Source organism: Pollachius pollachius (genome assembly GCF_949987615.1).
Source record: "Pollachius pollachius genome assembly, chromosome: 13".
Lineage (NCBI taxonomy): Eukaryota > Metazoa > Chordata > Actinopteri > Gadiformes > Gadidae > Pollachius > Pollachius pollachius.
The window spans coordinates 16,840,761-16,855,388 of NC_136946.1; the positions used below are offsets into that span (position 1 = coordinate 16,840,761).

General features: G+C 49.3%; 1 protein-coding gene across 1 annotated transcript in view; it reads right to left on the reverse strand.

Moving 5' to 3' along the window:
• The window catches only part of phf14 (PHD finger protein 14), a 60,061-nt gene that overhangs the window by 6,718 nt on the left and 38,715 nt on the right, over window positions 1–14,628 (reverse strand). Inside the window, exon 17 of the mRNA XM_079750137.1 lies at window positions 7,133–7,250. Within this exon, the coding sequence (XP_079606263.1) occupies window positions 7,133–7,250 (118 nt within the window). The remainder of the gene's footprint in view (window positions 1–7,132; window positions 7,251–14,628) is intronic.

A 14,628-nucleotide genomic window follows, 5' to 3' on the forward strand; every position in this document is an offset into this window, starting at 1 on the left:
AACAGGCCGCTTCCATTAGCCTGTTCACGCCGCGGCTAACGTGCTACATTTAACCCCCCCCCCCCGGTCCTCCGTCCACCACGTTGGACCGCCCCTCGCTCTGCCGTAGCACAGAACCCAACACAGCTCCATCAACAATCACCACTGGCTTGTGCCTCTTCCTGCTCTCATTTCTAGGAAATGGTATTCAACCATATCATGTTTTCCCATCCCTGTGTGTTTGTTTTGCCGCACATCAAATGGATTTCATTTTAGGGAGGAGATTCAAGCTATGGCTAATTTGATCAGAGCCTAAATGCACAAGCCAGGATTATTAATGTTTTCTTATGTGAGGCCGCTCCTCTGATGAGAGCCAAAAGTAGAAAGGAGCGCACACCTGTTCAGAGCACTCTGCTGGCCGTGTGTGTGTGTGTGTGTGTATCTGGGACATTGTATTTAATGTTCTTTACAATGTGATAGTAATGGCCGTGCGATGCTGAATCGTACACAGGTCTGATCTGGAGACGATGGGGTCGTTTAGGATGTTGGTCCTCCAAATGATCTCCACGGGACGCAGTGGACTGAGAGAGGAGGGCGTAGGGCCAAGCCTAGGAGACCCCTTCACCCCAGAGACCCCTTCACCCCAGAGACCCCTTCACCCCAGAGACCCCTTCACCCCAGAGACCCCTTCACCCCAGAGACCCCTTCACCCCTTCACCCCAGAGACCCCTTCACCCCAGAGACCCCTTCACCCCTTCACCCCAGAGACCCCTTCACCCCTTCACCCCAGAGACCCCTTCACCCCTTCACCCCAGAGACCCCTTCACCCCAGAGACCCCTTCACCCCAGGGAGACGGGCTGCTGGCTCATGTTTCTCTGACGTGAAACAATGTCCCTGTGTGTGTTACACCATGCAGAGAGGAGTGTGTGTGTGTGTGTGTGTGTGTGTGTGTCATTGTGTGAGTGTGTGTGTGTGTGTGTGTGTGCGAGTGTGTGTTTGTGTGGCAGGGTGTGAAGGTGTGTGTGATTGTGTGTGTATGTGCGGGTATGTGTGTTTGTGAGGGTGTGTGTGTGTGAGTGTATGTGAGGGTGTGTTTGTGTGTGTGTGGGTGTGCTAGAGTGTGTGTTTGTGAGGGTGTGTGTGTCTGTGTGTGTCCATGTGTTTGATCCAAGAGGGATGTTAGATTTTGCAGGCTACAGTAGAATAGAGGCTTGTGGAGGCTAACAATCTATGAAGCGTCTCTGCTCCCTCCACACAAACACACACACACACACACGCACACACACACACACTCCCCATTAGTATGATTTATGGTGTCAATGAGGCATACATCCTACACAAATGCGTTGCGTTAAATGGTACAGACTGCGAGCGTGAGAGCTTGCGTCGTGTGTGGGCACAGCGGTGCTTCAAGATAGATGAATTGTTACAAAATTAACTATATTCAATAGCACAGAGAGTACCCTCCGTCTGCTGTACGCTGCGATTCTAACATCAGGCTGACCACGGCCGGCCAGCGCACACTGACACAGACACGGCTCTCTGAGAGACGGCTGAATCACATCTCACACGGCTCGTCAATTAAGTTTAAGTTCACAAGAGACCGTTTCATTTGTGAAAACGACCGCCACGGGACGAATAACTAGTACCTCATCAGCTCATCGTCTCGTTGTTAAAGTGTGTCTGATAGAACCGCTCCCATCCTGCAGCGTTTCCATCAGTCGGGCCGAGATGATAGAGATCAGTACAGATCTACGCACTTATGGTACACTTTGCGATTGAGTGTGACCTATACCCCGTTTCCTAACCTCGTCATTAACGTGAACGTATTTCATTAGAACGGCAAGAGCATGTCTTCAATATGACACCTTCACACCGGCTGAAGAAATCATCAGTGGATCCGAAAAGGCATCAACACTTTTTGAAAGCCATCACAGGAGAGCCCCCATGGAGGGGCCTCACAGCTCCGCTGTTCCAACAGCAGTACAGATGAGCAATCAGACTCTAGAAAGACCAGGAGCAAGGAGCCGGCTGAAGCAGGAGGAACCGTGGGCCAGCACGGCTCTGAGGAGCAGGGAGTGAACTATGTGGCGTGGTTCTGCCCGCTCAGCAGGGGCTTGTGGGTAATGTGGTGTGATGGAAGGGGATGGCCCCTGGGGGTCCGGGCTGTGTTTACGCCCATAAAGAACAGGAAGGGGGTCCCGGGTGTGTTCCCCTGAACCGGCCCCCGTTAAAGGAGGCTTGTTAGCGTCGAGCCGTCCTCTAGGTGATGCGGCGGGGCCCCCGACGGCCCCCCACGTGACGCTGTTTACTGCACAAATTGGCCCCGGAGAGGGAGCGGGTCAGCGGCTAGTTACCGTGATGGAGGTTAGCGCTCAGCATTGATTGCGGCTCCCTGCTCACCGGTCGGTTGGGCTCCGCCCCCCCCCCCTGCCGGTCGCCTCAGCGAAACACCGCTCTTTAAATCAGCTCACGCTGCGGCTAACTGCCTCCGTGTCCGAGGAGCACCGCGTCGGCCACGACTCTATCATGACTCTCTCCTTAGTTAGCGTGCATGCCGGAGTGCAACTCACTCCCTATATGAGGAGGCAGCCTGCTCCTGGTGGTGAAGCGATGACGTCCCCGTATCACTTTAAAACAGAGGGGAGCGCTGATGAATGGGAGCGGACCGCGCGCTGAAAGACACCCTCTGAACAACAGGCTGATGATGAACGCCCCACACCTCTATCGACACCCTACTGTAAGCACCGGGGCGTCGACTGAGTAATGGCACCCATTTCTCTCCCACAATGGAAGCCGACCGAGTGTGACACTACGCTAAGTTAATTAGGCTAACTTAATTACACCGTTTGGCCGCTCGAAGTCTCTGATTGATCGCACCGCTCCCACAAAAACACCAACCGGGGACCAACGTGAATACCTACAGGATCACCTGACTCAACACTTACAACAAGGGAAATAACACAATAAAGAGTATACAGGACTAGCCACCACACACACAGTGCAACTAATGAAACAAGAACCCTCAATCCTCCTTTACACACACACACACAAACACGCACACACAGACACAAACACACAACCTCTAACACTCACACTCACACACACAAACACACACACACACGCAAACACACACGCACGCACACACCCCCAGCCCCCCACGCAGCTGAAGACATGGGGGTCACAGTAGATTGATTAGGTGCTTGCCTCCCCCGGTGTTTCGGAGTCGGCCTTCAAACTTGAAGGATTTAGGGGGGCAGCCATCCTGACAGTTGCCAGCGTTTCTGATGACACGTCCAGAGCCCGGCGTATGAACCACGGTGTGAGCATCCCACGCAACAAAAAAAAAAAAACCCGAGCTACTTCTAACACAACTTTAAGAGCTGCCGGCGTCGCGCTAGCGTCTTCCCTCTCGCTCTGCTCCTCACCGGGGCTCCAGGATTCACCATGGAAGCCCACGCAGCAGCAGTCAGCGCCATCAGGCTGTAAATAAAGGGTAAAACCTGGGGCCCTCTGGCCGCTAACCAGCCTGCGTTGAAAGGCCATTCGTATATTATGCCGGGACTGTCATTTTATTGCTGGAATCAATTGGACAGGGCCCCCTGGTGACAGCCCTGAGGAATGTGGCCTTGGTAGTAAAGTGTTTTATCTGAGCCAGGCAGGCCCAGAGAAAACACAGCCGGCATAATGAACTTGAGCCACTCCAATAAAGCCCTTTAGTGGCACCGCGGCGTCGCCACGCAGAACGTGTCGCCACAGATAGGTGGCGTCAGGCAACACGCTCCTCAATAAACACGAAGGAGCGCTGTGTGTCCAGCCTGACCTTTTAATGGCCGCAGTACAAGCCCATGGCTAATTCAGAGACAATGACCGGGACGAGATGGCTTCACAGAGTGGTGTGGTGGTCAATCCCAACTCGCAGAGAGATGTTGATGTGGTGTTAATGGTTCAAAACCACTCTCTATGGCTAATGAAACACATGTGTAGATTTAGCATACGCTTTAATAGGAGGACATGCCGCTGATCCGCAGTCAAAGCGACACCATATCTGTAAACTGGTATGAGACACCTTGTGTGGTCATTAGCATGCCAGGCACTGCTATCGTACACAGAGTCAGAGTACTGCGGCACAGCTTTCAAATCAAGCTATTTTACAAACGATTATTTTACTTTCTAACGTCAAATCTCTCTCCTTAGACATGACAGTGTACTGCTGTCTTGTCTAGTGCTATAACAGCTTTGACAAATCACCTCTCTCTCTCTCTCTCTCTCTCTGTCACTCTCTCTCTCTCACTCTCTCTCTCTCTCAAGCAGCACTGCCGTTACAATGGTCAGGTAGTTCTCACCACTTAACATTGGCATTTAAGACCCCCTCCCCCCCCCACACACACACACACACCATCACACACACCCCCTCAGCCCCCAACCACAGGCAGAACCCTGTGTGTGGCTTGGCATTTGAAAGCAGATAATAAAACTTTGCTTAAATACAGCTCTCATCTCTGAGTGCTTTTTAGATGCCACGAGTGGACTCCATTATCTACCGCCCACACACCATTAAGGATCCAGGGTCTGTCTGCAGCTATCTCCCCACCTTTCTTTTCTTTTTCTTTCTACAAAAATGTCACAACTTCCTGCAAATAAGAAAGAGCAAAGCGCAAGAACAATGTACCGTGGCGCAGTGCCTGCCGAACGAAAGCTGTTCCCTCGTCCCGATGGAATAACCAGCCGCACTGTTCGCCTGGAACCCTCAGGAACATCTGATCCATCCGGTGTGCTGTTTGGGTGTGTAAGTGTGTCCGTTTGGCTGTGTTTGAGTGAGTGAGTGAGTGAGTGTGTGTGTTTGGGTGTGTGTTTGGGTGAGTGAGTGTGTGTGCTTGGGTGCGTGAGTGTGTGTGTTTGGGTGAGTGAGTGTGTGTGCTTGGGTGCGTGAGTGTGTGTATTTGGGTCAGTGAGTGTGTGTGTTTGGGTGAGTGAGTGGTGATGGGGGGGGCTTTCATTCTATAGACATTAATTCCCTTCCATACATCGTTACAATGCATTTGAACCGAAGCTAGAACATGAAGAGAGGGTTACATTTTACACTTAACGTCCCACAAGCATAAATGAGTCAAGGATGTCCTGGCCAGCGGACGTCTCTTATGCGCTGGGTGCAGGGGATGGCTAGCTGGGTGGGTGGGGTGATTATGTGTATGTTTTGGGTGGACTACCTTTACACTAGAGGCAGGCAGTAAGGACAACGGTAAGATGAAAAAGACCTGCTTAATCTCTGTGTTCCCAACACCTGTACCGCCATAATAAATACAGAAACCCTGCTCCTTACAGGAAACGCAGCCTGCCTTTTTTATGATTTGACTACAGAGAAGCACAAATCCCTGCATATGAACGGCAGGGAGGCAATTTAAGGGCTCCTTACCTTCTCTTACTTTGAAAGCCCCATTGACTTACAACCCACGTTACATTTATGGGCTCCAACGCCCAGAGGATTGCAAATGGACTAAAGCTGGATTTGCGCTCGCTGCTATTATCCTCAACCGCTGTCGTTAGAACATAGTATAAAATTCAATGTCATTTATGCCAGTGTAAAGGAATGGCAAAAACGGGAAAAAAAACAATAATCCAATATCTTTTCTATGTATTTTTTTTCAACATAATTTCCCATCCCCAACGAGCTTCAATCGGCCCCAAACTATGTCTCTAAGAGCGGGAGAACGTGCGACCGGCGCCTCTAATGATCCACCCTCTCACAGTGGAGGAGTTAGTGGGCAGCCTTCACCGTTTCACTGCTAATGAAACGCTTTGCATCCTCCACCAAGCATCTCCAGTCCGGCTTCATGCTGGACTGGAGATGTCTTGTCTTTGGCATCACTCCGCAAGTAGTCCGGTAACTTATCAAACCTGACGTATTCGGTTGCTAAGTGACGTCAACGTCTTTGGCGGACTATTTGTCTGCTGATCAACACTATACACTATACTACACTACACTTGTAATAAGCGGGATAATGTATAGAACGTCGCAGGTCATTATAAGCCCCTTCAGAAAATAAGCCCCTGTCGGGGCTTATTTTCCCGATAATGACCGGCGCTCTTTACATTATCCCTTACATAACTCAGCTTGTGGAACATGATGGAAACCGTAATATTCAAAATGGGAGGGGGTGTTGATGGTCATGATATCATTTCTGTACACTTTGTCTTTAAAAAGCCCCCACCCCCCCCCCCCCCCCCCCCCCCACCCTCCACAGCAAGGTGAGGTGGAGAAGTGGAGGTTACCCAGGACAATAAGACGATCTGTACTCTATCCAGGCTAAGAGTGGGACAGCAGGAGGCTGTTCTAACCTTTTCTGTCTTCCATCAGAACCATGGGGGGCCGTGCTCAGCATTTGAAACGTCTCGACGTCTGCGTCGGAACACGCCCTCCAAATTCTGAATCACACCGATTCAAACCCTTCCCGACGTCCTACAGCTGTCTGTTTACTGACTATGGTAACGACAATCTCAGGAGAAGAACGTCCTTGCTATTAATCATGACGTTCCTATGCTCTCTAGACCGGTGGTTGGGAGGTAAAGGGGGCATGGGGAGAATGGTTGAGGTCAGAAGGTTAAGGAGGAACAGTCTGCTGTTCTCGATTTTATCAGAGTAATGCTTCATACGCAGGCTGGGAAAAGATAACAGCCGACACCAACAATAACGTTTCCGCAGAAAGACTTCGGGAGAAGTTGGACCATTGACGCTATCAGACCATTTTCCGAATCAGACCAATGCTGAACGCAGATCTGGGAACCACTGATGTCAAAGGTCAACCTTCTCTACTCATTTTTGTGTTCATGCTCCGGGCCGCGACTATTTTCCAACCCTTCGACAAAGCAGTGCACTGCATCAGCACGTAGCTGAGCGTGACCCACTGACCATTACCACCAATACCACCATCCCCTTCTCTCCTCCTTCTCCTTGGCCAGCCCCTACCACCTACAACCAGCCTTGGTATCTGCATGTTCAAACACGGTCACGCCTTGGGTGACCAACCGCTCTGGGGTCATGGAGGGGTCCCAGTAGCTGGGCCCAGGGGTCATGGAGGGGTCCCAGTAGCTGGGCCCAGGGGTCATGGAGGGGTCCCAGTAGTGGGGCAGGGGGGGGGGGGCTCTACTCACCCTGGAGGAGGAGTTGTCACACTCCTGGCAGATCCAACCGTAGCCCGTCTGCTTGGGGGACTTCTTCAGGGGGGGGTCCAGACAGCCAAAGTGGTAGCAGAGCAGGCACTCGTCACACCTGGGGTACGGGGGACACAACACACACACACACAAACCACGATCAGGAACCTTAGGCGTTACGGTGTAAAGATGGATTTCCATACTGCTTATTTCTTCCTGAAAACATCTCAACTTATGCTGAAGGCCAAACCGGAATGGTGCAGTTTCAATGTTTCAATTAAATTCCATTGTTGTACACAGAATAGCAACCCTTCCTGTTGGGACACGTACATCACATATCTATCCCGTACATCACCGCGTTCCTCCGTTCCATTCCACTGAACATCCTAGAGGCAGACGCTAAACCAAAGCTACTGTTTGTGTGTGTGTGTGTGTGTGTGTGTGTGTGTGTGTGTGTGTGTGTGTGTGTGTGTGTGTGTGTGTGTGTGTGTGTGTGTGTGTGTGTGTGCGTGCGTGCGTGCGTGCGTGAGTGCATGCGTGAGATCGTGTGTGTGTGTGTGTGTGTGTCCCCAGGGCAGGAAGGGGCCTCAGCTCGTAAATCCCCGGCGGTCTCAGCGGGCTGACGGGACCCTCTCGTGGGGCGTGATGGACGATGACAAGGCATTTAGTTGTCAGTCATGGGATCTTCCCTAATAGATTCCGAGCCCCCCTAACGGCGCTCTACCTTGACCCCATGAGCAGGGCACAGAGCGCGGTGCCACTTCGATGGACAGATAAATACAGACCTTGTTAACGTCCGATAAAAAAGGGACGTCATGGACGCTAAAACCTGCCCAGCGAGGTGTCCTCAGGTAATACGACCGCAGACGACCAGAACATCACGTACAGTAACGACCCCGCACACTTTGAACAGCTCAGGTTTGGCATAATGGATTTATGTGAGGCACTGGATTCATATTTCATTTGAAGTGTGATTTCTGCCCCCTTGTGGTCAGAATTCAATTAATGCAGCTTACACACAGTTTACTTCCAGGGTTTAAGGTGCCTAAATGTGCTTTGTATAACATTATTTGAATCTGAATCTGTAACTTTCAATATTTCAGTCTATACACAATTACTTATGGAAAATAAATGCTACCAAAATGACTTATCCTAGCCTATCAATGTATACTAGCCTCCTAGCCTAGTATACAATGATGATGAAGACAATGTGTAAGACAATGTTTCAAAAAGAGTCTGCACCCACGCACGCATGCACACGTGCACGCACACGCACACACACACACACACACCACAATTAGAACTAATTACGTGCTTATCAATGCGGGACCTTCAGCCAGCTCAATGAGAGATATTGATCAAGGAGATTGCGGTTGGACAGGTCACTGTGTTCCGGCGCTCTATCCACTCCATTATGCGCAGGACGGTGTGTGTGTGTGTGTTTTTGTGAGTCAATGTGGAACCACAAGTCTGCTTTTTAATGACGACAACACACACAGACACAAAGCTATACATCAACGCTGGCAGTATTGTACGCAAATTAATACAGCAGATGGCCACTAAAATAATTGAAAAGAAAGAGTAAAAAGAGTGGAGCGAGACCAGAGAGCGCGAGCGTGAACCCTTGTGCACACACGGCACCGCAGCCCTTTTCAAAGACGGCCCCAACCGACGACCTCCAGCTCTGATGTAAAGGACAGCACGGGCCCTAATGAAGACCCAATAAAGGACACTCTCTGCTCCCGTCAGACGCCAACGGTAAACACCAGGGAGGAATAGCAGAAGCCAAGTCGGCCCAAGTCGTTATAAAGTTATTTTTTAGGAATAATAGGTTCAGAGCAATATTAGCAGATAATCAATGTGTACTTTTGTTGCCTTGCTGAATTTGTTTCCCCCTGCTTCTAAGGAGTGAATATCACTAATGTTCTTGTTTGAATAACATCTTTATTTATAAAAGCTAGGTCATTTAGAGTAACCATACAGAGGAGGATGGTTTTTGAAAGAATCAAACTGAAAAATAACTCATAGCTTCTCTCCCAGGACACAGGACTAGCTCGCTAGCTTTAGCTAGCTTTTGTCGGTATTACCACAAATATGAAAAAGAATGCTTCTAAAATCACTTGACAACCCTCGTTTTTTAAAGGGACACCGTGTTGCGTTTTAAGTAATGTATTAGCTAAAATCAATTTCATAACACATTCATAAATATGTCCTCATTGGTGCAAATACCTCTCCCAATGATAGGATTTATCCTCCCGAGCGAAGAAGACGTGTCAAGTTGTCAAAGCTTCTTGGCACATACTGCCTACCGTAGTTGCAACCAGGTTGCGAAGCACATTTGACAAAGCCAGGCACTTGAGAGCACTAATGCAAATTACAATTTTAACACAAGATGGGAGAAATTCCTACACAGTGTCCCTTTATTAAGCGGATTAAACTAACATTTTAATATACATTAGCTTGAAGCTAATCCCTATAATTAATGTCCCATACATGTGGCCCTTTTGCGTTTGCAACATAAAATCTTGGATCATTCTCTCCAGACCCCCCCCACCCCCCATACGTATACTAACATAATGACCCTCGGCAGCGTGAAGACACGCTCTGTAACATCATGCCGTTTCTGAGAAACACATAATTGGTGCCAGGGTTTGCGTTCCCCATAGGTCCGATTCTGAGGAATGACGCAACGGTCCGACATTCCTGCCACATTCTAAAGGACACAGAGCTGATGTTGCAGACCGTGGTTCTGGCAACCGGCAGATGACTTCTCTTATATTAGAAGATGGCTGAGCGTGACGGTTCCCCTTTAACGCTGGAGCACCACCCAGCGCTGGCGTGAGGATGCCGTCCCTCCGAACCCAGTGCCCCTCCAGGAAGGAGATCATTAAGAGAACCCTCGGAAAGGCCAACATTCACTTTTCTGCTGCAGAGTTGCGTGAAGTGAAGGCAGTACACTTTATTACCAAACACGAGGGGGTTGGTGAGAAAGAAACCATTAGCAAACCCGGGCTATGCTTTGGTTTGTTTAGGAAGAATCCTGATTCAGCTCCACTGATGATGTTTGACGACAAGGTATTATGGAGTGGGGAGAATCAGCATTCGACATGCTGCGGTCCAAACTAACAACACCAACGTAAATGAGTGTGAAAAGGATGTGTGTACTTTTAGCAGGACAAAGGCCCTACACACAAGGTGGAGTTGATGCAGCGCTGGTTCATAGAAGAAAGGTAAATGGTAAATGGACTGCATTTATATAGCACTTTTCTTACCAGTGGCCACTCAGAGCCCTTTACAATAATGCCTAACATTCACCTATTCATGCACACATTCACACACCGATTCACACACCGTCAACCATGCAAGGTGACTTTCTAGCCTCCCGGCTAGGAGGAGATGGGGATTGAACTGGCAACCTTATGGTTACCAACAAACCCGCTCAACCTCCTGAGCCACACGCCGTCCCAGGTAAAGGGCATACAGTGGCAGCATCAAAGCACAGATCCCATTCACATCAACACTCTGTGGAACTGTTTGTACAAGAGCCATGTCAGCCCACGGTGCGAATGACTCGCGTGTAGGGGGAATAAACTAATGCATCTGCCAGATTGACCCCCGTTTGAGCAGGGCTCTAGTCATGGTGCTGGTTCAAAAGAGGACGAGGCGTTTAAGGTTGGGGAGAATCTAGTACAATCTCAGCTGATCCCGTTCCTTTGCTTGCTTCCAAGGCTGCAGAAGGCTGTGTTTGTGGGCCAATTTGATTAATATCTGGCAGCCATATCTGGGTACTCATTCATACCACACAGGCCAAACTAAAACCAACACTCAAACCCTTGACGTTTCAGAGGGGAACAAACGGGCAGGAGCGTTGTTGTTGTTGTCGTTTTAGGAATGAGTACAGTACAATTGTTACGTATAGCTCCTTTAATCTAATTTCTAAAACCAATTTTGGATTGAAAAATGCTGTTAATAGGACCGTTCTTTCTTGCTTTAAGGTTATGGTTCCAATGGTAATTAACCAAACCCGGGTTTGACCACCAGTATTGGAGGCTACTTTTAATGTCTACTTTCAAATCACCCAGATAAAAAAACACAAGGGAGTAACCATAACAACGGCTCATTCGCCCAGCCGGCTCTTGGTGGGTAGTAAATGGTAAATGGACTGCATTTATATAGCGCTTTTCTAACCAGTGGCCACTCAAGGCCTAAAATTCACCCAGCTCGTCGAGAGCAGTTGGGGTAAGGTGTCTTGCTCAGAGACACCTCAGCACTCAGCTAGGAGGAGCTGGGGATCGAACTAGCAACCTTCTGGTTAGAGTCTTCCACAACATGTTGGTCACGAGACCATTGATCCAGCGTATGACAGGCTGGCAAGGGGGGGGGGGGGGGGCACTGTTCCTAATGAGTACATTCAATACACATGTCCAGAGACCAGGACACCATTATTCACAACTACCACGCAATTAGGGGACAATTCACCCTTGTTCGCTGGAGTCGTTCTGGCATGCTTCCAGTGTTTTCAGTAAAATAACGTTTATGATTAATACATATTCCATAGCCAATGCATTGGAATTCATGTTTCTGTTTCAGATGATGCTGAGGTTCTGAACTGTACCAACAAAAGGGGGAGATGGTGTGAATGAACTGGTTTTGGGGGAAATACAGACTGGCAGATAGATGCGCTGGGTAAGAGACGTTACAGTGGTTTATTTATGTGTTTACATTTTAGAATAAAGGCCAAAACAGCTGTTGCTCATGGGATCTGCGTGTTGGTTCAACTCTTATATATAAAGAAGTCTTATTCGTAGTGAAAAGCACAAACATAGTAATTTAAAACACAAATGAGCTTAGTGCCGGGGTAGCCTGTAGCTGTTTGTATAAAAACTATAAAAAGCCAAAGACAAAAGCAGAAGAAAACATCAGCGTTATTATGAATCAAGCAAGGTAGATTTACTCCAAACACGAACAGGCACGTTTAATTGGCACAGATACTCAGTGGTAGAGGCAGGATCTACCAGCTGCTGTGCATTAGCAGGAATATATCCAGAGAGGCACTCCGAAACAGACACACACAAAAACAAGCACGCACTCACACAGAAACACACAAAAACACGCACACACACATGCACGCATTCACAAAGACACACACATACTGACATGCACACAAACACAGATACACACACGCATTCACACATGCACACACACATTCAAACACACATACGCATTCACACACAGATTCACACACACACACACACACACACACACACGCACACACAAAGCTGAGTGTGGGCTTGGATTGGCTGAGCAGGCATATCTGCCTGGAGATGATGGGGAGTTTAAAAGGCCCTGGGGCCCCCGGTGAGAAGTAGACAAACGACCAGAGTGGGCGGCTCCGCTAATGAGCTCAACGCCATTGTAGAGCCCAAACCGCCAAGAGTTAGGAGAAACTCCCGCCAAGCCAGAGCCAGAACAAACCGGTCTTTCCCTTGGATAGGAAGGCCCGTCAAGCTTGCAGGGCTGGGTGTGTGTGGAGGGGGGGGACCTTACAATACGCCTAATGTGACAATGCATAATTATTCTACCTTAATGAAGGACATTGTAGTGTTGTAGTGTGTTAAGGACCCGCTGGGAATGAAACGCACATTGGCACTCGTGTGTGTGTTTGCTATCATGCTACACTTAATTAGAAGGAGCAGAGACAATACATCAGTCAGTCCAGAGGGTAAACTCAACTACCAGAAATACAATTACGCCGTTGCTTAAAATGACAATGGACTCCGTTTCTGGTGACGTCCCCCCCGACTCCCTGATTCCACAGAACAGCAGAACAACACAACAGCCTCAGCCTCCCCACGACGTCTGTGTCACTCTGCTACGGTAGCGCGGCGCTGGGCTGTTAGCCGCGGCTAGCCGCTCCATCCAGGCAGCCGCTCATCCAATTATCAGAACTCTGGGCCTGTACGCTCAGCGACCTCCAAGGGCCAGGGTGGGACCCATCGCCCTCCCCCTCAGTCACTGCAAGGTCCTTGATGTTATCAAAGCAATCGGCCCCTGGTTTAATCGATGAGAAAACGGACCGCCCCACACACACACACACACACACTCCTCCCCCCCACCCCCCACCCTGGAAAAAGACACAATCCAATCACTCATAAGAGGGGGATCGATTGATGTAATCTTACTGGGGGGAGGTGGGGGTCTGAATGTGTGTGGCTTGGGGAGGGGCTCGATTTACTGCTTTTGTCAGCTACACATGTTGCTCTCATGCGTCCCACGATACGAGTCATCGCCTCGTCGCTCATGCGCTGCTCTGATCTCTGATCTGGAAGGACTCTTCCTTCTGGCCAAATAGGGGGGAGGAGACCCCACACCACATCCTTCCCCACACCACAACCTCAATAACAGGTTATTGAGGTTTGGCTGTTGTACAAAGGTTCCTACTTGCATAATTGAAGTAAAACATGCGTTTCCTGTGACTTATGAGTAGCTGCTAAAGAATAGATTGATTTTGATTTGTTGTTATCATGTTTATTGTTTCTTATTCACAGCGGTCAACTATGGCTTTTTCACCGGTTTTCAACGGTTGGCTGAGAGGCTCTGGTCTGTCTCTGATATACACGTCTATCTGCCGTTCCCCCTCAGAGGAGAGGTCCGTAGCCGCAGCTACCTGCAGTACCCCACATCAGCATCGCTGTGGAACGGGAGCCAAAGGTCAGCTGAATAAAAGACCCCACCAACACAGACCCAGAGACCTGGAGAGGAAGGGGGCTCGGGGCAGGGGACGTTACCGCGGGAACAGTAATTGAACCGTCCACGGGGTCTATAAAAACCCTAAAGGGGTGACAAATCATATCGATTGGCTAGAAGTACTCAAGCCACGTTATAATTGGATATTTAACAGGAACCAGGAGAGCTGGCGCTCTTAATCTGCATAAAATCTTCCGCTTCTGCGCTTCTGTGACTGTGGCACCTGCATTACCCTGCTGTACGCCCACCTTTATTAGCCTGCTGCAAGCCCAGCTGCATTAGCCTGCTGTTAGCTCACCTGCATTAGCCTGCTGTAAACCTATCTGCATTAGCCTGCTGTAAGACCACCTGCATTAGCCTGCAGTTAGCTCACCTGCGTTAGCCTGCTGTAACCCAACTGCGTTAGCCTGCTGTAAGCCCACGTACGTTAGCCTGCTGTAAGCCCACGTACGTTAGCCTGCTGTAAACCCACCTACATTAGCCTTCTGTAAACCCACATGCATTAGCCTGCTGTTAGCTCACCTACATTAGCCTGCTGTAAACCCACCTGCATTAACTTGCTGTAAGCCCACCTGCATTAGCCTACTGTAAGTCCACCTGCATTCAGCTCCTCTGTAGCCTGTGACGACTGCTACTGATTGACGCCCGTAGAGAACACATCAAACCTCCATTAAGTCCCTCCGATTGGGTTTGTGGGAGACGTAGAAGTAGTTTGTGAGCAAACAATCAGCGAATATATACAATAATGC